The 16,797-nt window shown below is 50.2% G+C and overlaps 2 protein-coding genes and 1 pseudogene across 2 annotated transcripts; all 3 read right to left on the bottom strand.

Annotated features, from left to right (window-relative positions):
• Nucleotides 1-2,096: 2,096 nt before the first annotated feature.
• On the bottom strand, nucleotides 2,097-3,159 carry LOC113888001 (melanoma-associated antigen B1-like). Its single transcript, XM_027535370.1, has one exon. The coding sequence runs from the start codon at nucleotides 3,157-3,159 to the stop codon at nucleotides 2,146-2,148; it is 1,014 nt and encodes a 337-aa protein (XP_027391171.1). The 3' UTR covers nucleotides 2,097-2,145.
• A 9,443-nt stretch (nucleotides 3,160-12,602) lies between these two features.
• On the bottom strand, nucleotides 12,603-13,969 carry LOC113888000 (annotated as a pseudogene).
• Nucleotides 13,970-15,249: 1,280 nt separating this feature from the next.
• Nucleotides 15,250-16,408, bottom strand: LOC113886697 (melanoma-associated antigen B3-like). Its single transcript, XM_027533026.1, is given in 1 exon segment — nucleotides 15,250-16,408. A coding segment is annotated over 1 exon segment (1,050 nt). The 5' UTR covers nucleotides 16,375-16,408; the 3' UTR covers nucleotides 15,250-15,324.
• Nucleotides 16,409-16,797: the final 389 nt, after the last annotated feature.

Genomic DNA, 16,797 nt, shown 5'->3' with positions numbered 1-16,797 from the left:
CTCTAGAGCAATTCAGACCAGACTCTACACTCAGTTCTGTCACTTTATCAGCCTTGAGAATACTGCAAGTTGTGTCCTAAGGGAGTTTGATAAGCCTTGTCTTACAGAAGTATCGGGACATATGGAACATATAAACCACGTCGCACTGCGGCTGGCAATGTTTAGGTATTTCATGCCTGGTAGTTATGATGATGATTATTTTCGTTGCATAAGAAACTACCCTCATCTATGGAAATTGTTCTTTATCCAGCAGAAGCTAGAGACTATGCAGTCTTCTAAACAAAGAAAGCTGAGTCAATCAAACTGCTGCTTAGCAAGTAATCATTGGGCTTCCCCGGGTGGCTCAGTGGTAAAGAATCCAGCTGCCAAGCAGGAGATGCGGGTTCAATCCCTGGGTTGTGAAGATCCCCTGGAGAAGGAAATGGCAACCCACTCTAGGATTCTTGCCTGGAAAGTTCCATGGACACAGGAGCCTGGTGGACTACAGACCATGGGGTGACAGAGAGTCAGACACAACTTAGCAACTAAACAAGTAATCCTAAGTAAATTTTCTCTATCTGAGAACATGTTATTGAATTTAGAGGCAAGTGTTTTACCAGGATGCAATGCAAAACCTTATAGAATTTGTGTCAAGGACCAGTAATTCCCCTACCTCCCAAAGCCCTCCCGACAAAACACCCCGATTTTCATGTATTTCACCACCACTAAAATCTAGCCCCGCTCAGGAGGTCTACTAGATTACACTCGAGATACCCTCATGTTTGGAGTGTGCTGGGGCTTCTTCCGTTCAGGGCCCAGAGTGCCAGTACGGTGATGTCTCAACATCCCATCACAAAGGAGAGAGTAATATGCATCAAACATCTGGTTTGTGGACCGTGTTCACCTGCACTGGGGCAGGAGCACTCGACACCTTCTGTTCTTTCCCCCAGGTGGCGATTCCCTCTGGTTGACTAACAATCTCAGGGTAACTGTTCAGGGAAGCTTCTCATTTCAGTCTCAGCCTCCCAAATCTGAGGCCCACCATCTGGGGATCTGGGCCGGGCTCACCATTATCACAGGTTCATCCAGCCCACCACGCAGCCAACTTAAAATGACCTCCCAGGAAGGAACAGGAAGACAACGAAGATGTATATTATGATTAGCTTTCCAGCCCCACCTTAGCCTCTCACAACTTAAAAGGTTGGGAGTGTTGGTCGAACACAGTCAAATAGTTGCCTCAGACCTGACTAGGGGCTGGAGGGACTGCTAGACGTGACTTTGGAGCACACACTGACCTTGGCAGGACTATAAACCCTGACTGCAGCTCGGGCTCTCTCGTCATCCTCTCTCAGAGCCTTTTCATAATCGGGTGGGAAGGCACTGGGGATGTTACCATTGACCTTGGCCAAAATACCAAACCTCAAAGTTTTGGTTTAAGAGAATAAAGGCTGAGAGAATTTATACCTCACTGCTCTCATCCCAACTCCCTCCCCAGCATCCTCCCTGATTTTTGTCACTTGTCTTAGATCATCACACCACCTTCCTTATGGAATCACTGCTCATATACACAAGACATCTACAGGCAGGTACAGGGTCCTTTATCTTTGCATCACCCCCACCAGCACAGAACCTTCTGAAGAGCAGATGCTCAAGTAAAGATGGGAATAAAGGAGCCACCAAGCAAGGAATGTATTCTTATTGTTTATTTTTATTGGCATTATTGAATACGCTAACAACATCTAAGTGTATTGCTAAGGGTACTACTGAATGTTAGAGAGAGAGAGACAAAGGTGAATAACATAAATCAAAACTTGACTACAGCTTACTTCATTTTCATCTGTTTTAAAACCACAGCATTCTTTCACATTTCCAAGAAAATTCCTATTCCAAAGCTATGTTATCTTGTTGATGCAAGGATTTTTTGAATTACACTACAAACTCTTACTCTTAGATCTGACAGACAACAACAAAACTGTGATCCGTTTCATTCGTAAACTTGGATTCTGAATCTAAACAAACATTATAGGAAAACAAACATTTGAAAGGTAACAGGGTAAAACAGGAGCACAAAAAAGATGTATATTATGACCTTTCCAGCCACACTTTATCCTCTCACTACTAAAAAGGTTGGCAGTATTGGTCAAAGTGAAGAAGCTGCCTGAGACCTCATTGGGGGCTAGATGGATCGCTGAGTGGGACCGTGGAGTGGGCAGTGGCCTTGGCAGCACCACGAGCCTTGCTTGCAGATTTGGCTTTGGCTCTCTCTTCCTCTTCTCTCAAAGCCTCCTCATAATGGAACGGGAAAGCACTGGGGACGGTACTATTGATCTTGGCCACAAACTCCAGCACCTTCATCTTGCTGGTTTCAGCATGGGCTCTTGGGCCCCACAGGAACTCATAGCTCAGGGGATCACTGTCAGGAATCTGACGATACACCAGGTACTTCTCCTGCACCAACTCTTCAGTGATGAACTTCCTGGGCTCCCCAAAGATTATGTGCATCTTTCCATCATAGATGCCCAGAGCATTCAGGAAGTCCCAGACCTCTGCCTCAGAGGCACAATTGCCATTCAGGAAGATCACACCCAGCAGAGGCATCAGAAGCCCATTCTTCAGCACCTCCAAGGTACTGCCCAGCACCCCATCTTTGGCGAGGCGCTCCTTGCTGACAAGGGTATAGGAGTAACCATTCGGCTTGATTTCCTTCAATTCAAGGCCAAACACCAGCTCTATGCGATCAGTGGCTTTCTTGAGGATTTCAGGGAACTGTGCCTTGAACGCTTTGTGGACAATCTTCAGCATATCTATCTTCTTAATGGGCTGTTTCAGCTTAAACTTCTGTAGCATGAAGTGAATCAACATTCCTGCCTTCTTGGCCAGAAGACCTAGAGGAGCAATCATGGCAGAGGTTGAGGCCTGGGAAGAATTTTTACGTTCCTTAACTTGGCGCCTGCCACGTGCTTTAGATCTTGGGCGTGAAGCCCCTGCAACAAGAGAGCTAGTGGCTGCAGCTCCCTGAGGCTTCTGGCCCGCACCGGCAGGGGGGGAGCCTGGGGGCGTACTCCCAGAAGTAGGGGTGGGGGTGGCAGCAGCCTGAGCATTCCCGAGATCCTTGGTCTCCATGCGTGCCTGGCGGCGTTTCTCACGTGCACGGCGCTTGCTCTTCTGCCCCCGAGGCATGACTATCAGCAGGCACAGCGGGCAGGGGAGCAGGCAGGAAAGTAGGTAATGCTGGAACCTGAAGAAGGGAAGATGAGTGGATGAGCTCCTTCAGCATGGAGGGAATAAGGCTGTTCTGCCTGTTTCCTTGAGAGCCCTACTCCAGGAACCACTGGCCTCTTGTTCTTGGTCAGCCTATCCCCTGAGAACCCTGTGTAAGAAGTGAGAGCGAGCCAGCCTCAGGCCACAGCCTGCCTGTGGCTGCCTCCAGTGACAGAAGATCCTGGGAGTGGGGCCCTCTCTGGGTCCCTTCGTTCACACACACAACTGTCACATCAGCTCTTAGTGGGGCCGGGACCCCTGCCATGTGCCGCTTGAAAGGTGATGCCTCTAAGCTCCCTGGGACCCATGAGAAGGAACCAAGTCGTGGACACTGTAGGGGTGGAAGGCACTGGCAGTTCTGGGGGCCTGCTCTGTCCTGAACTCAGTTCTCCACCATTCAGGGTCCTCATCTTGTCAACACCAAGGGTGTGGGCCCTTCCCTCCTGCCTCTGGTGCTGCCCCTTCAGGTGAAGAACCTCATCTCCCTTAGAAATGACACAAAGAAATGAGGGGCCTCAGCGGAGGATCAGGCAAGACTCTAGTGTTCGTTTGATTAGCTGCAAGGGGGAGCGTGCTACCTTCAGTCCTCATTTGCAGTCCCCACTTTGACTCCTGGGAGGATCTGGGGGCTCCTTTCTCTCCTGGCTTGAGGACCTTTCCTCACAGCAAGGCCAACAGCTCCCTAAGATCGAATGGGGAAAGCCAGGGTGGCCTTACCTGGCCCTACCGCCCACGGTCTCTGGGGCCTGAAGAGCTGCAGCAGGAGATTGAGGCCCTGTAATGGGTGCTACTCATGCAAGGTCCCCAAATTTTACTCAGGGGAGAGTCTAAGACTCCTTCTTCTGCTGACTCATTAGACTAAGACGCTCACTTCCCTGTTAGCTGTGAGTGAGGCACACTTCTGCCTGCCATGTATGCCTGGGGGCACCAAGGAGTGACAGTGCGAGGAATTCTGGGAGTTTCCCACAGTCCTCAGCATCTTCTCTGTGAGTCCTAGCAAATGTTAGAAATTCTCCCTCTGCTGACCTGAGCACACTGAGGTTCCCAAGGTGAAATAAAGTGTGAGCCACCTCTAGTCACCCCTGTCCCTGACCTCCCTGGGATGGCAGCAGGGGCTGGACTCTGTGGGACTTCACTGTTCTGTCATCACTGGCCCCTTTCGTCCTCACTTGGATGTGATTTATGTTCCTCCCTTAGTCCACCCTGAGTTTTCTGGCCTCAGATCAAGGCCCACATCTCCCTGAGTTCCTGGGGCTGAAAGTGAGGAGTGACATCTGGCAATCTCTGCCTGAGGTGCCCCAGGGCAGACAGGGACTGGGACTTTGCAGGCCCCCACTGCTTTGGGTAGGTGCTCATCTAAGTCATCTCTCTGGGTCCTTACCGTGACTCTGTGACTCCTGGCAAGACCAGGAAATCTCTGTCTGGACTTGAGATCTCTCTCCTCCTACTAAGGCCCCCATCTCCCTGAGACCCACTAGAAAGCAGTGACATTTTCCCGATCTCTAGCTACAGCTGTGTGTGGACTCCTCATGCGGACAGTCAGGAAGAGATTTTGCACTGCCCTCTGTTGTCGTGGGGTAGCTGGATGGTCCCTCAATTCTTAGGTCCTCTTCTGGGCTCCTGGTACTAGCTGCAAATGCTCCAGTGGCGGACCTGAACCCATACCCCCATCAACGAGGTTCCTCACCTCCCTGCGAGGCTCTGAGCAGAAGCAAGTGGGGGTCATCTGGTCCCCATGCCTGGGTCTCCCAGGTCTGAGAGGAGTGATGCGACTATATGGTTCACTTCCTTCTGGGTGGGGTTCTCGCATGTTCATTCAGTGTTACCACTGTGACTCCTTTTAGAAACTGGGCTTCCTCCCTATGTTGAATGAGGCTTCACCCATCAGACTCAAACCCTAATGTCCCTGAAACCATCCTTGGAGAAAATGAGAGGGCGTCTCTGCCTGAGAGCTCTAACCCGGCTTCCCAGGGTGACGGCAGAGGTGGCACTCTGTGTGGGCTCCTCTGTTCTGGGGGAGTCAGTTGTCTCCTTCCTCACATAGAATTGGTGCCTCAACATCTGTCATGGCCTAGAACTCCTCGTTTTCTGCTGACCCGGGCAAGCAGACCTGAAACCAAGGCCCTCATCTCCCTCAGACCCCACAGGCAGAAGTCAGGGGCACCAGAACTGGCCAGCTCTTCCCTGGGACCCCTGGGGCTGACAGCTGAGGCGGCATCAGATGTGGCTCTCTCTACCACGTATGGATCTTCCCCTCGACTCCACATCCTTCCTGGGACTCTGCCTTCTGAAGACCTGAGCCCAAAACCCTGTGAAAGGTCTTCACCTTTCCCGGACCCAAGCTGACCGAGTGAGCCACATTCCACCAAAAATTATTTGGGGCTATGCTGCTAACCAAAAGGGCAGCACTCTCGACCCCCACCCCCTGCCCCAGTTCTGGAGTCAGGGGCTCCCTCAGTCCTCACTCAGGATTCTGGCCTCCAGTTTGGGTAGGGGTTGAGGTCTTCCCTCTGCTGACCCGAGTCTGCATGCCCCAGAGCAAAGCTCTCACCTCCCTGAGTGGCTAGAGGAGATGCTGGGGGCTCCATATCCAGCTACCTTGTTTGGGGATGCCCAGATCTGAGAGTGGGGCTGCTCCTTAGTGCAGCAATCCGCTTGGATGCCAGCCTGCTGACTAGCACTGAAGGTCCTAGCTTGACTCCTTCTAAGGCTGAGACTCCTCCCTATGCCTAATGGGGTTACCTTATCTATCATTCTATGTCTTTATTTATTTACCTTTCACACCCATTGCTTTTTATTATGTAACTGGTAGTTACATCTTAACCTTTCTCACCTATTTCTCTTCTCCCCCACACCCCTAACCCTAACCCCCATCAACCACCTGTTTTTTCTCTCTTGCTTCTACAATTGTTTCTGTGTTACAGATTCCTCACAGAAGTGAAATCATACAGTATTTCGTTTTTTCTGACTCATTTCACTTAACATACATAATACCCTCTAGGTCCATATCCTTTTATATAAAGGCCTTTCTCTACCTGAACGTCCCTTATCCACAACGCCCGCCAGCCCCCGCACACCATGCAAAAATGACGGGTTCTCTCAGCCTGAATTACTCTATGGTAATTTGGACCCCTATGGTAGGGGTCCAAACCTTCCCATTCTAATGCCCAATGAGCTGAGCAGGAGGGGATGTAATAATAACAGAAATAAAGTAAACAATGTAATGTGCTTGAAGCATCCTGAAACCATCCCTTTAGCCTACCCTACCCTACCCTCATGCCACCCCACCCTCCTTTGTCCACTGAATCACACCCCATCCCACACTGCACCCCACCCCATGCAAAAACTGTCTTCCAAGAAACTGGTACCCCGGTGCCAAAAAGATTGGGGGCCACTACTGCGCGGCACTGCAGCATTGGTGGCAGGAATGGCTTCTGTGCAGCCACCACTTTGGAAGGAGATAGCCCTGTGAGCACTGAAAGCCCCATCTTTTCACCTGTTGAGGGCAAATACCACTTCCAATGCATAAAGAGTCCATCCTCTTTCAACAAAGCCGCCCGAGCCGCCACCGACCCTTCACGTGGCAACAAGATGGCTCCTCGGCCCGCAACTCCGGACAGGGGATCTTACACTGCAGATTGCAGGGGTGGGATGTGGTTGGGTCACTTTTCTTACAGGGAGGGCTTGGGAAATTCACTTCAGCTACATTCAGGTCCTCACCTTGGCTCCGGACGAGTCCAGCACACAATCTCCGCTGAACAGACGCTGCAGCTACCAGTCGTGCTCCTCGCCTTGGAAGCGGAAAAGAGGGGCCTTGCATACGTTCATACGTGGGGTCTCCTAGGGGCGGGACAGGGGCAGGGGGCAGGGGCGGAGCACTACGGAAACCCGGTAGCTCAATATTCATCCGTCCCTGGGTCCTCCTTGTGCAGTGTATCAGAGCCCAGGACACCTCCTTCTATGAACCCGAGTCCTCCAGCTCCCAAACGAAGCTCTCGCCTTCCCAAGTCCCTAGTGTCGGGAGTCAGGGTGCTGCTCTGAGCATCTCTGCTTGTCAGGAGGGGGCGCCACTCTGTGAGCCTCCCTCGTAGGGGGAGAGACCCTCTCACTAGCACTGATGGTCCTCACCTTAAGTCCGGTTATGGTCAAGATGCCCCCCTCTGCAGATCTGGGGTCTGATTCTGCTAGAGGAGGCCCTGTCCTCCTAAGATCACACAGGTTGAATGAGGGGACCACTCAGAAGTAGCTCTTCTGGGTCTCTCAGGGCTAAGAATTTACAGAAATCTGTTTGGCTCCCTCTCCAGGGGTCCTGTCTAACGCTCAGCATCGCATGTGAGGTCCTCCTTGGATTCAGGTCTGTCCCTCTGCGAAACAGGCTGATCCTATTAGACAAATGACTCACCTCGCTGAGACTTTCCAGACTGAAATCAACCTGACATCTGTGCCCAGTGCTTCCTGGGGACCACAGCATCAGCGATTTTCCAGGGCCTCCTTTTATAGTGTGTGCTACCATGCATTCACTTTCAGGTCCTCACATTGACTCATGACGAATCCTGTAACTCCACTCTCTGCTTTATGAAGCTGCTTGTCTTACATCAAGGTCCTAGTCTCCTGAGAATTCCAAGTGGGAAGTCAGTGTGATCCTCATGTGATCGTAGTTCATCAGGGCCTCTGAGAACAGACAGTGGGGATGCAACTCTAGTCCTTTCGGATTCCTTTTGCTCAACAATCTACATCTACTACAACCTGGGTCTCTGCCTTCTACTGATCTAACATTCCTCTTCTTAGTCTTTGGATGACCACTATATTCAGCGGTGATTGTCTCCTCAGCCCTCCTTCATGGAGGTTCCCATATCAGCATCTGTCACTTGATTAAAGGCTTCCTGGGAAATGCATATTCCTACAGACATTGAACAGTTAACCTCTAGCAAATGTTGGAGAAAACAGGTCTTGGTCCCAAAAGTAATCTAAGATTAGGAACATGCAGCAGAAATCAAGGAACTCGGGAAAGATGTTATGCTGTCAGAGAAAAAGAGCTGATATATTCCTTCTCTTCAGCCAGATTAGGGTGTCTGCTTATTTGCTCAGTCATATCTGACACTTTACAACACCACGGACTGCAGCCTGCCAGGCTCCTGTGTTCATGGGGATTCTCCAGGCAAGAATACTGGAGTGGGTTGCCCTCCTTCAGGGGATCTCCCCAACCCAGTGATTGAACTCAGGTCTCCCGCATTGCAGGCAGATTCTTTACCATCTGAGCCACCAGATTTAGGGTAGTTTAAAAATCTTTACTTTCAGTACCCTCCTGTTGTTGGTCGAGTGGTTAAGACTCTGTGCTCCCAATGCAGGGGGCCTGGGTTCAATCCCTGGTCAGGTAACTGGATCCCACATGTCACAACCAAGAGTTCATGTGCCACAACTAAAAATCTCTCATGCCACAACTAAAGAGCCTGCAGACATGTCAGCAAAGGTCCTGAGTGTCACAACTAAGACCCAGCACAGCCAAAGAATAAATTGAAAAAAATATTTTTAGTCCAAATAATAAAATATTTACTTTCTACATAGAAGGATAGCACCAGATAATCTTGTAAGCCCTTGATCACTTGAGGGTGTCTGATTTTGCACATGCAGATTATCATATGGTTACTGAGCATTATCTATTTGTCTCCTTTATTTATCACTCTTAATTATTTTGGTTATGTGTTATGTGGCAGTATTGATGGGAAGGGAGTTTGGGGGAGAGTGGATATGTGCATATGATGGCTGAGTACTTTCACTGTCCACCTGAAACTGTCACAATATTGTTAATTTACTATTCCTCAACACACACACACACACACACACACACACAAACTGTGTTTCCAGTGCAAGGGGTGTCAGTTCAAACCCTGGATAAGATCCCATGTGCCGCATAGCAAATCAATCGATCAACAAAAGATCATCAAAGAAAAAAGTGATGGGGATCCATGAAAGAAATAATTGATAAGCTAGATTCCATTCCCTTTAAACCTCTGCTCTGTAAAAATACACCATCAAGAGAACAAGATGAGCCATAGTCTGGGAGAAAATATTTTCAAAGGATACATCTGATGAAAGCTCTAATCTAAAATATACAATGAATTCTTAAAATTCATAAGAAGAAAACTAACATCTAATAAAAAATGGACGAAAGATATGAATAGATACCTCACCAAGGAAGATACAGAGATGGCAAACAAGCATATGGAAAGATGCTCCACATCATATACCATTATGGAACTGCAAATTAAGAAAACAAGCAGATACCACGACATGCCTTTCAGAATGGCCAGCATTCAAAGGACTGAAAACACCAAATGCTGGTAAGGATGCGAATCAACAAGAACTCTCATTCCTTGGTGGTGGTGATGCAAAATGGTAGAGCCACTTTGGAAGACTGTTTGCAAGTTTCTTAGTAAACTATACATATTCAACACTGCTGGTAGGAATGTAAATTGGTACAGCCAGTATGGAAAACAGTATAGGGGTTCGTCAAAAAATCAAAGATAACACATAATACTTTCCGCAATTCCACTACTATCCACAGGAACTGAAATCAGGACCTTGAAGAGAGCTCTGCACTCCCATGTTCACTGCAGCACTACTCACAATAGTCATGACAGGGAAGTTGCCTACCTGTCCAGTGACAGATGAATGGATAAATAAGTAAAATATACATACAATGGAATATCATTCAGCCTTAAAAAGAAGCTAACCTCTCTAGTCATGACAGCGTGGATAAATCTAGAGGACATTATGGTACAGTGAAATAAGCCAGACACAGAAGGACAAATACTGCATGTCCTTTACATGAGGAATCTAAAATGGTCTAAGTCAAAGAAACAGACAGTAGAGTGGTGGTTGCCAGGGGCTATGGGAGGGTGAATGAGAAGGAACTGTAGATTTAAAAAATATTCACAACCTAAAAGCTGACAGTTATGCCCAGAGAGGAAAGAGTGTACCATTCTATCGGATTCTGGGCATCATCCCACCTCAGGGGAGTGTCACCCTGATTTTTTTTTTTATATCAGGGTAGGTATTATTCTGTTTTGCTTCAGTTACATACATCTCAGTACATATGTGAGAGTGGGGAACAAACTGTCAGTCACGATCAAAAGTTTTGCAAAATTCTATGTAAGGCATGAATATCAGGAGCGAATATATGTTGAAGGAAGCACCCTTCAGACTGAGTCCTTCCACCCAGAGTGAAGAGACGGCAGGAGTGTGTTTACCTGTGTCAGTCAGCCCTGCAGATCCACCCTATCCTCTTTCAGGAGTTTCAGCTCCCTCTCCCACCTCACATACAAGGACAGACTCTGGCTGGGCCTGGCTTTGTCCTCCAGAAAGCGAAAGTCGAGGTCCAGCATGGACTCGCCAAGCTGCACGGGCCACAGTGGCCCGCTCCCCTGCCCTGGAGTGGGGTGGGCAATATGGGGGTCTTCCTGGGGGACATTCCCCACTCCCCCTCAGCCCAGGGTCCCATGATGGCCCCTGTCTGGCTAGCCATTCCCGACCTTCTGCAGACCAGACCTCCCAAGTCCTAGCTCCATCCTGTGGGTGGTCAACTAGTCAGTTGTTTGTTTCTCCTCTTCCTCCAGGAAGTAGTTACATCTTAAAGGTTTTCTGCAGTTGTCATCAAGATGTGGGTATTAGTTCTTAAAAGGTCCCTGCTAATCAGTCTCCCTGGGCCCCTCTGTTACAGACTAATTGAGTGTACAAGCAGCCTGTGTTTGGAAGGCCCCTTCTTTATTCGAGGCTCAGGCAATTGCCTCCTGAGGCAGAGACTCTCCTAACAGTTTGCTATTCCAGCATCCAAAGAATGCTCAGCTGTTGAGTGAGGCAGAGTTACCCCAAGGGCTGTGCTGGACATGGAGCCGCATGCACCACAGGTGCATGTGTGAGGGTGGGGAGCTCTGGGCTCTGCCTCTGGTGGGCCAGGTATTCCTGATGAACAGCGTCCTGTCTCCCCAACAGCAGTGTTTGGTTGGGGAGGCTCAGAGTTTAAGGGGCCCTGGACCCTTGCACTCCCAAGGAATACCCATGAAGAACAGGTGGGATCTGAACCGGGGCTGAGTGTGCCCTCAAATGATGCCGCAAAACGTGGAGGATATGCTGTCCAGTTAAGGTGGTCGTCCCCCTACCAGCCCAGGGACCTACCCTCTCCCTGCAAGTGAAAAGTAGCTCTTCAGGATCACAGAAAGGCATCCCCAGGGTAGAAAGGCACAGAAGGAATGGATTTTACAGATTTATTTTTAAAAAACCAAAAAGGTTAAAAAAGTCCTTCATTTCCAACCCTGCCTGGGGGTGTGAGTGGGGAATAGAACGAACTGAGAAGGGCACCTACCCTCCCCTGGGGAGAGTCCAACTCTTCCCTGGGAGCCTGCAGTGTGCAGGGCAGGTCAGTGGCCGGCCCTTGCCCTTCTTGCCCCACCTCCTCCATGGGCAGCTCACACTGCTGCCAGCAAGTTCCAGAGGCAAAGAAGTGTGGGAGCCGAGGCTGAAGGCTGCCTTCTTCACCTTGGCGGTCACTCCAGCTCTTCCGCCCTTGGACGTTCTCTGGGCCCCACCACTGGGCTCTCACGGTGGGTGGACAGGCAAGACCAGGAGGCACAGCTTGGCCCAGCCCACTGGCAGCTTCCTTAATGCCGTCTGTGACACAGCAGGGCAGTCGGGGCGGGGGGTGTCACAGTGCAAGAAAGGGCTGCAGAGACACCACGACAATCTGGAAAGGAAAATCTCCTGCTAACCTGCATCGCTTTCTGATCCTGCCTCTGCACCGAGGCAGCGCTTTTTCCTATTCCCCATCCTGAGGCTGAGTGGAGTCCAGGACGAAGCACTAAGTGGCTGTTTGTTACAAAACACCTGGAGATGCCGGGGGGGATCTCGGCCCGTCAGTCAGTCCAGGCTCCCACACAGTCACACACATAGCGTTAAGGTGGCTGTACTAGCAGGTGTGGCCAAAGCGGGCCCAGCTTCTCTCCCTCCACCTGCAGGGGTGAGGGGGGAGAACCCTTCTGGCGGCTTCAGTAACAGGCTGAAGTGGGAGAAGCTGGCAACGGAAGAGTGAGCTGGGCCCCGAGAAAGAAGAGGACGAAGGCAGGCGAGGGCTTCCGAAGCCTCTCTCCAGGCCCGACGGCTGCCCTGGGAAGTGACCCAACTCAGGTTGGGAGCCCTGACCACATACCCCCTGGAAAATGGGGGATAGAAAGAGGGGAAGAGAAGCGGGGCTAGAGTCGTGGGACTTTGGAGGAAGCCAGTGCATTCAAATATTTACAAGCATAAAGCCCCATCTTCTGTGCCACCTACCTCTCTGCCCCTCCCACAGAAAGAAAGGCCCCTGAGAGTCACCAAGGAGGTCCCGAGACCTCCTCCCCAGCCACGCCCCACAGCGAGGGCCCTTCCCTCGACCGGCCCTGCTCCTTAAGCATGCTGATGCTCGCGTAGATCTTGAGGGGGGGCCCCAGCTTGATGTTTATGGCACTCATCAGGTGGTCCTCCTTGAGCAGCAGTAGAGCTTGCCCATCGATCTCCTGGCCACGAAACTCCTCTGTGATTTCCTGGCAGCCTGGCAGAGAGCGGATGAATTCATAGACATCGTCCACGTTCCACTTGGTGGGCCCGCTTGACAGGAAGTGGTGTCCCATGCCCGCCAGGTCCTGCATGTGCATGTCAGGGAGCTCCAGGTCCCGTGGGCCTTGTCGCCGGTGGGAGGTGGACGAGCTGGCTGAGATGGGGGACAAGGGTTCCTCATAGCTTGAGTTATCTGAGCAACGGCTGGAGTCTTCCTGGCTGTGTGTTAGCTGCAGGGCAGCGGTAACTGAAAGGGGTACAGTGCCTGTTGGCTGCTTCTTGGTATCCTTGGTAAGTGTCGGCAGACTGGCTTTGCTGGCCTGACAGCGGTTGTGGGTCATGGCTCCCACCTTCTGCAGCTTGCTCCGGTCTGAGTGGAAAAGCCCCACTCGTTTGGTGCACCCCACGTTGTACCTTTTTGCACAAGCCATGGAACAGAAGTGATTGGGATGGTTGAACTTGGAGGCAAAGTCCACACAGCCACAGAGCTCGCACTTGAGTTTGAGTGGAGTACCCTCCTCTTTGGATTCTTGCAGATAGGGCTCCTCCATCTCTAAGTCAGTGGTGGTGTTATGGTCCTGCTGCGGAAGTTTCTCAGGCAAGAACCCGTGTGCATACTTCTTGAGATTCCCCACCAGCAGAGACAAGCGTCCCACCATTCTTGGGGCAGTGCCAGTGATGCTGGAGGCAGAGTTTCCGTTCCCTGAGGTCATGCCAGGGGTGCTAAGGTCGGTCAGTGCATGAACAATGCCCTGCCCTGTCTCTGTCCAGGGCCCGGCTGGGCCTGGCCGGGCGGGGACTACGCAACCCCTAGGCCAGCCGCCGCCTTGCGTGGGGTCCCTGGCCGGGCGGGCCGCCTCCTCTCCGCCGGGAGCCTCCGAGCCCGGGCCCAGGGCTGCCGCAGCGCGTTCGACCGCACCAGCCGAGCTGGCGTCCACAAAGTGTGGCAGGGGCGCGAGGCCAGGGTAGAAGTGCGAGTGGAGGCGGATTGCACGCGTGCGCATCGGGCGCTCTAGGGCTGCAGCCGCCGCGGAGACCTCACCCTGATTTCTCAGAAACTCTGTGAATAGAAGGCAACGTGCATAAAACATCTAATCTGCACATTGCTTGCCTGCACCGGAACAAGAGCTACAGGATACATTCCACGCCAGGTTCACGCGATTTCTGTCTGATTTACTCACAATCCCAAAGCACAGGGAGAACCAGAAAATCCTGCAAGTTTGGTTCCCAACCCCTGAAGGACAGTCAATATCACAATTGAGTCACAACAAATTTTTGGTTTCCCAGTACTTTCATAAAACTTATGTTTATACTATATTGTAGGCTATTAAGTGGGCAATAGCATTATGCCTCAGAACAATATAGATATCTTAAATAGAAACACCTCTTTGCTAAAAGAAAAAAGATGCTAACCATTATCTGAGCCTTCACTGAGTCCATTATTTTTGCTGCTGAGGGTGTGAACATTGCAAGAGGTATCAAAATGTGACACACAGACATGAAGTGAGCAAACGATGTTGGAAACATGGAGCCAAAAGACTTGCTGGAAGCAAGGTTGACTAACACAAACTTTCAATTTGGTAAAGAAAAAGAACAAAGAAAAGAAAGCAGTACCTGTGAAATACAATAAAGCAACGTGCAACAGAGTGAAGTGTGCCTGTAACTGTTAAGGGCAGTTTCCCATCCCAGGCTTTGTTTTTAAACTATACAGCCCACCATGCGAGAACCTGGTCCCTGGTCACGATTGCCACAGCCTCATCCAGCCCGCCATGCACACAACTTATAATTACTTCCCACTTAAGGACTTCTATTTTCCCAAGGCCCACCACTCCCTTGCATCAGGGAATTCACATTTGACTGCTGTCATGTCACCGTTTCCTTTGCATGACAGCTGCTTCTCGCCTCTGTAATTTTATGGTCAGTGGCTAGATCTTTTTCTCAGCTCTCCAAGTACTAGCATGGAGCCTACTATGAGCAGAGGCTCAGTTCATGTTCAGGGAATAAATGAGCCTGTGAGCATGAGGTTGAAATTATTAGAATTTAATTCTACATTTTGAATTAACCAAGTATATACTGTTGTTTATAATTTTGTAAAACGCAGAGTACAAGGCATGAGGAATCCAAATACCATCTTACTTTTCCTATGTTTCTTGATCCCACATATTTTACTGCTTAACTTTTTCATATTTTCAAGGAAATAACATATTGCAATGCCATTTTGTCTTGAACTGGCTTACTAAATAAGATGGAAGCTTCCCCATTTGCTTTACACAACAGAAAAACTCTTATCATTAAGACCAATAAAAGTGTGACTGATGTTATTCATACACTTAGATTATAAGCTAGGTAAGCTTTCATTTAGGAGCAGCATTAGAAAAGTAGAGAACTTAAAAACACAAGTTGATTTCTAAATTCCCCATACAGAACAGGAACACCAAGGTATTTTACACTATGAATCCTCGGTGACGTCCAGTCCTATACTACTTGGAACACTGACTACTCTCTTGAGCCACAAAGTGCAGAATTTGCCTCAGCTTCACTAGGTGTGGAAGGAACTGCTGGGGGAACACTGGGACATCCGCTAGCTTGGGCCCTCTCTTCCTCATCTTTCAAAGCCTCTTCATACCCAAAGTGGAAGGCACTGGAATCCAAGTGGTTAATCCTGGCCAGGAACTCCAGGACTCTCATCTTGCTTGCTTCAGCGTGTGCTCTCAGACCCCACAGGAGCTCATAGCATGCTGGATCACTGCCGGGCACTTGCTGATATTCCAAATACTTCAGCTGCACCAAATCTTGGGTGATGAGCTTCTTGGGCTCCCCAAATATGAAGTGCCTCTTCCCAGCATAGATATTCATCTTACCCAGGAAATCCCAGATGTCTTCCTCTGTGGTGCAGTTGCCCTTCATGAAGATCACATCCAGGAGATTCATCAGGAGACCGGTCTTGGAAAAACCCCTGCCATGGTGCAGGATCCCATTGTGGGGGAGATTCATCTTGCTGACAAGGACATAACAATGCTTGGCAGTGTTGTCTTTCTTCACGTCAATACCAAATACCACCTCCATCCTGTCAGAAGCACTTTTGAGGATCCTGAGGAATCAATTTTGGTACTTTTTATCGATGATCTTCAGCATATTTGCTTTCTTAATGGGCTTTTTCATCTTACACATGTGTAACAGGAACTGCACCAACAGACCTGTCTGCCTGGTTAGTGAGTGTTTTCCAGACCGCACATTGGAGAGAGGGGGTTGAGAGGAATTTCGCTTTTTCCGAATTTTCCCAAGGGCTCTTTTGGATGATCTTGTGGGAGAAACACCTACAGGTACAGTGGTGGTGGCCAGGGCCCCCTGAGGACTCTTGAGATGGTTACAAAACCTAGCACCGGACTTTCCCTTAGCATCAACCCCAGGACCAGGATTGGAGGAAGATGAGAGTGCTTCCATCATGGTGGCAGTGACCTGAGCACCCCTCAGATCCTGGGTGCCATGCTGAGCCTGGCGGTGTTTCTCACAGGTGTGGAGCTTAGCCTTCTTACCCCGAGGCATGGTGACTGTGGTCAGGACAACAGGCAGGAGTGCAGGTAGAACAGCACGTGATCTGGGCAGAGAGGAGAGAGGATGAGAGGTTGTGAGTGCCCACGGCAGGGAGGCACCACTCGGCCTTTAAGAAGGCCCACTCTGCAGGTTTCCATGTGGGCACTGCTCTACAAACCCAGAGGACTCCTGATCTGATCACCCTGTCCTCTTGAAAACTCTGTCAAAATAATTGAGACTCAGGCTGCAGCCTGCCAGCCCTGCCGCCTGCTTCCTGGGGCTGAGGAGCAGTGGGCCAGTCCTTGAGGTTAACCCCCTCCATTCTGGAGGGTGGGGGTCCTCTCGGTTCATATTCAGGACAATCGTATCAACTTTTGGCAGATGCAGGGGCCCCTCCTCTGTGCGGCTCAAAGCTTATACCCCAAAGCCTGGTCC

The sequence above is a fragment of the Bos indicus x Bos taurus genome, chromosome X (assembly GCF_003369695.1).
Source record: "Bos indicus x Bos taurus breed Angus x Brahman F1 hybrid chromosome X, Bos_hybrid_MaternalHap_v2.0, whole genome shotgun sequence".
NCBI lineage: Eukaryota > Metazoa > Chordata > Mammalia > Artiodactyla > Bovidae > Bos > Bos indicus x Bos taurus.
Note: the sequence above shows the minus strand (reverse complement) of the source record. Positions and strands in the feature narration are given on the sequence as shown.

Bases quoted from the DNA above. Each gene is read 5' to 3' on its own strand.
- LOC113888001 (XM_027535370.1), bottom strand. From the start codon at position 3,159: ATGCCTCGGGGGCAGAAGAGCAAGCGCCGTGCACGTGAGAAACGCCGC.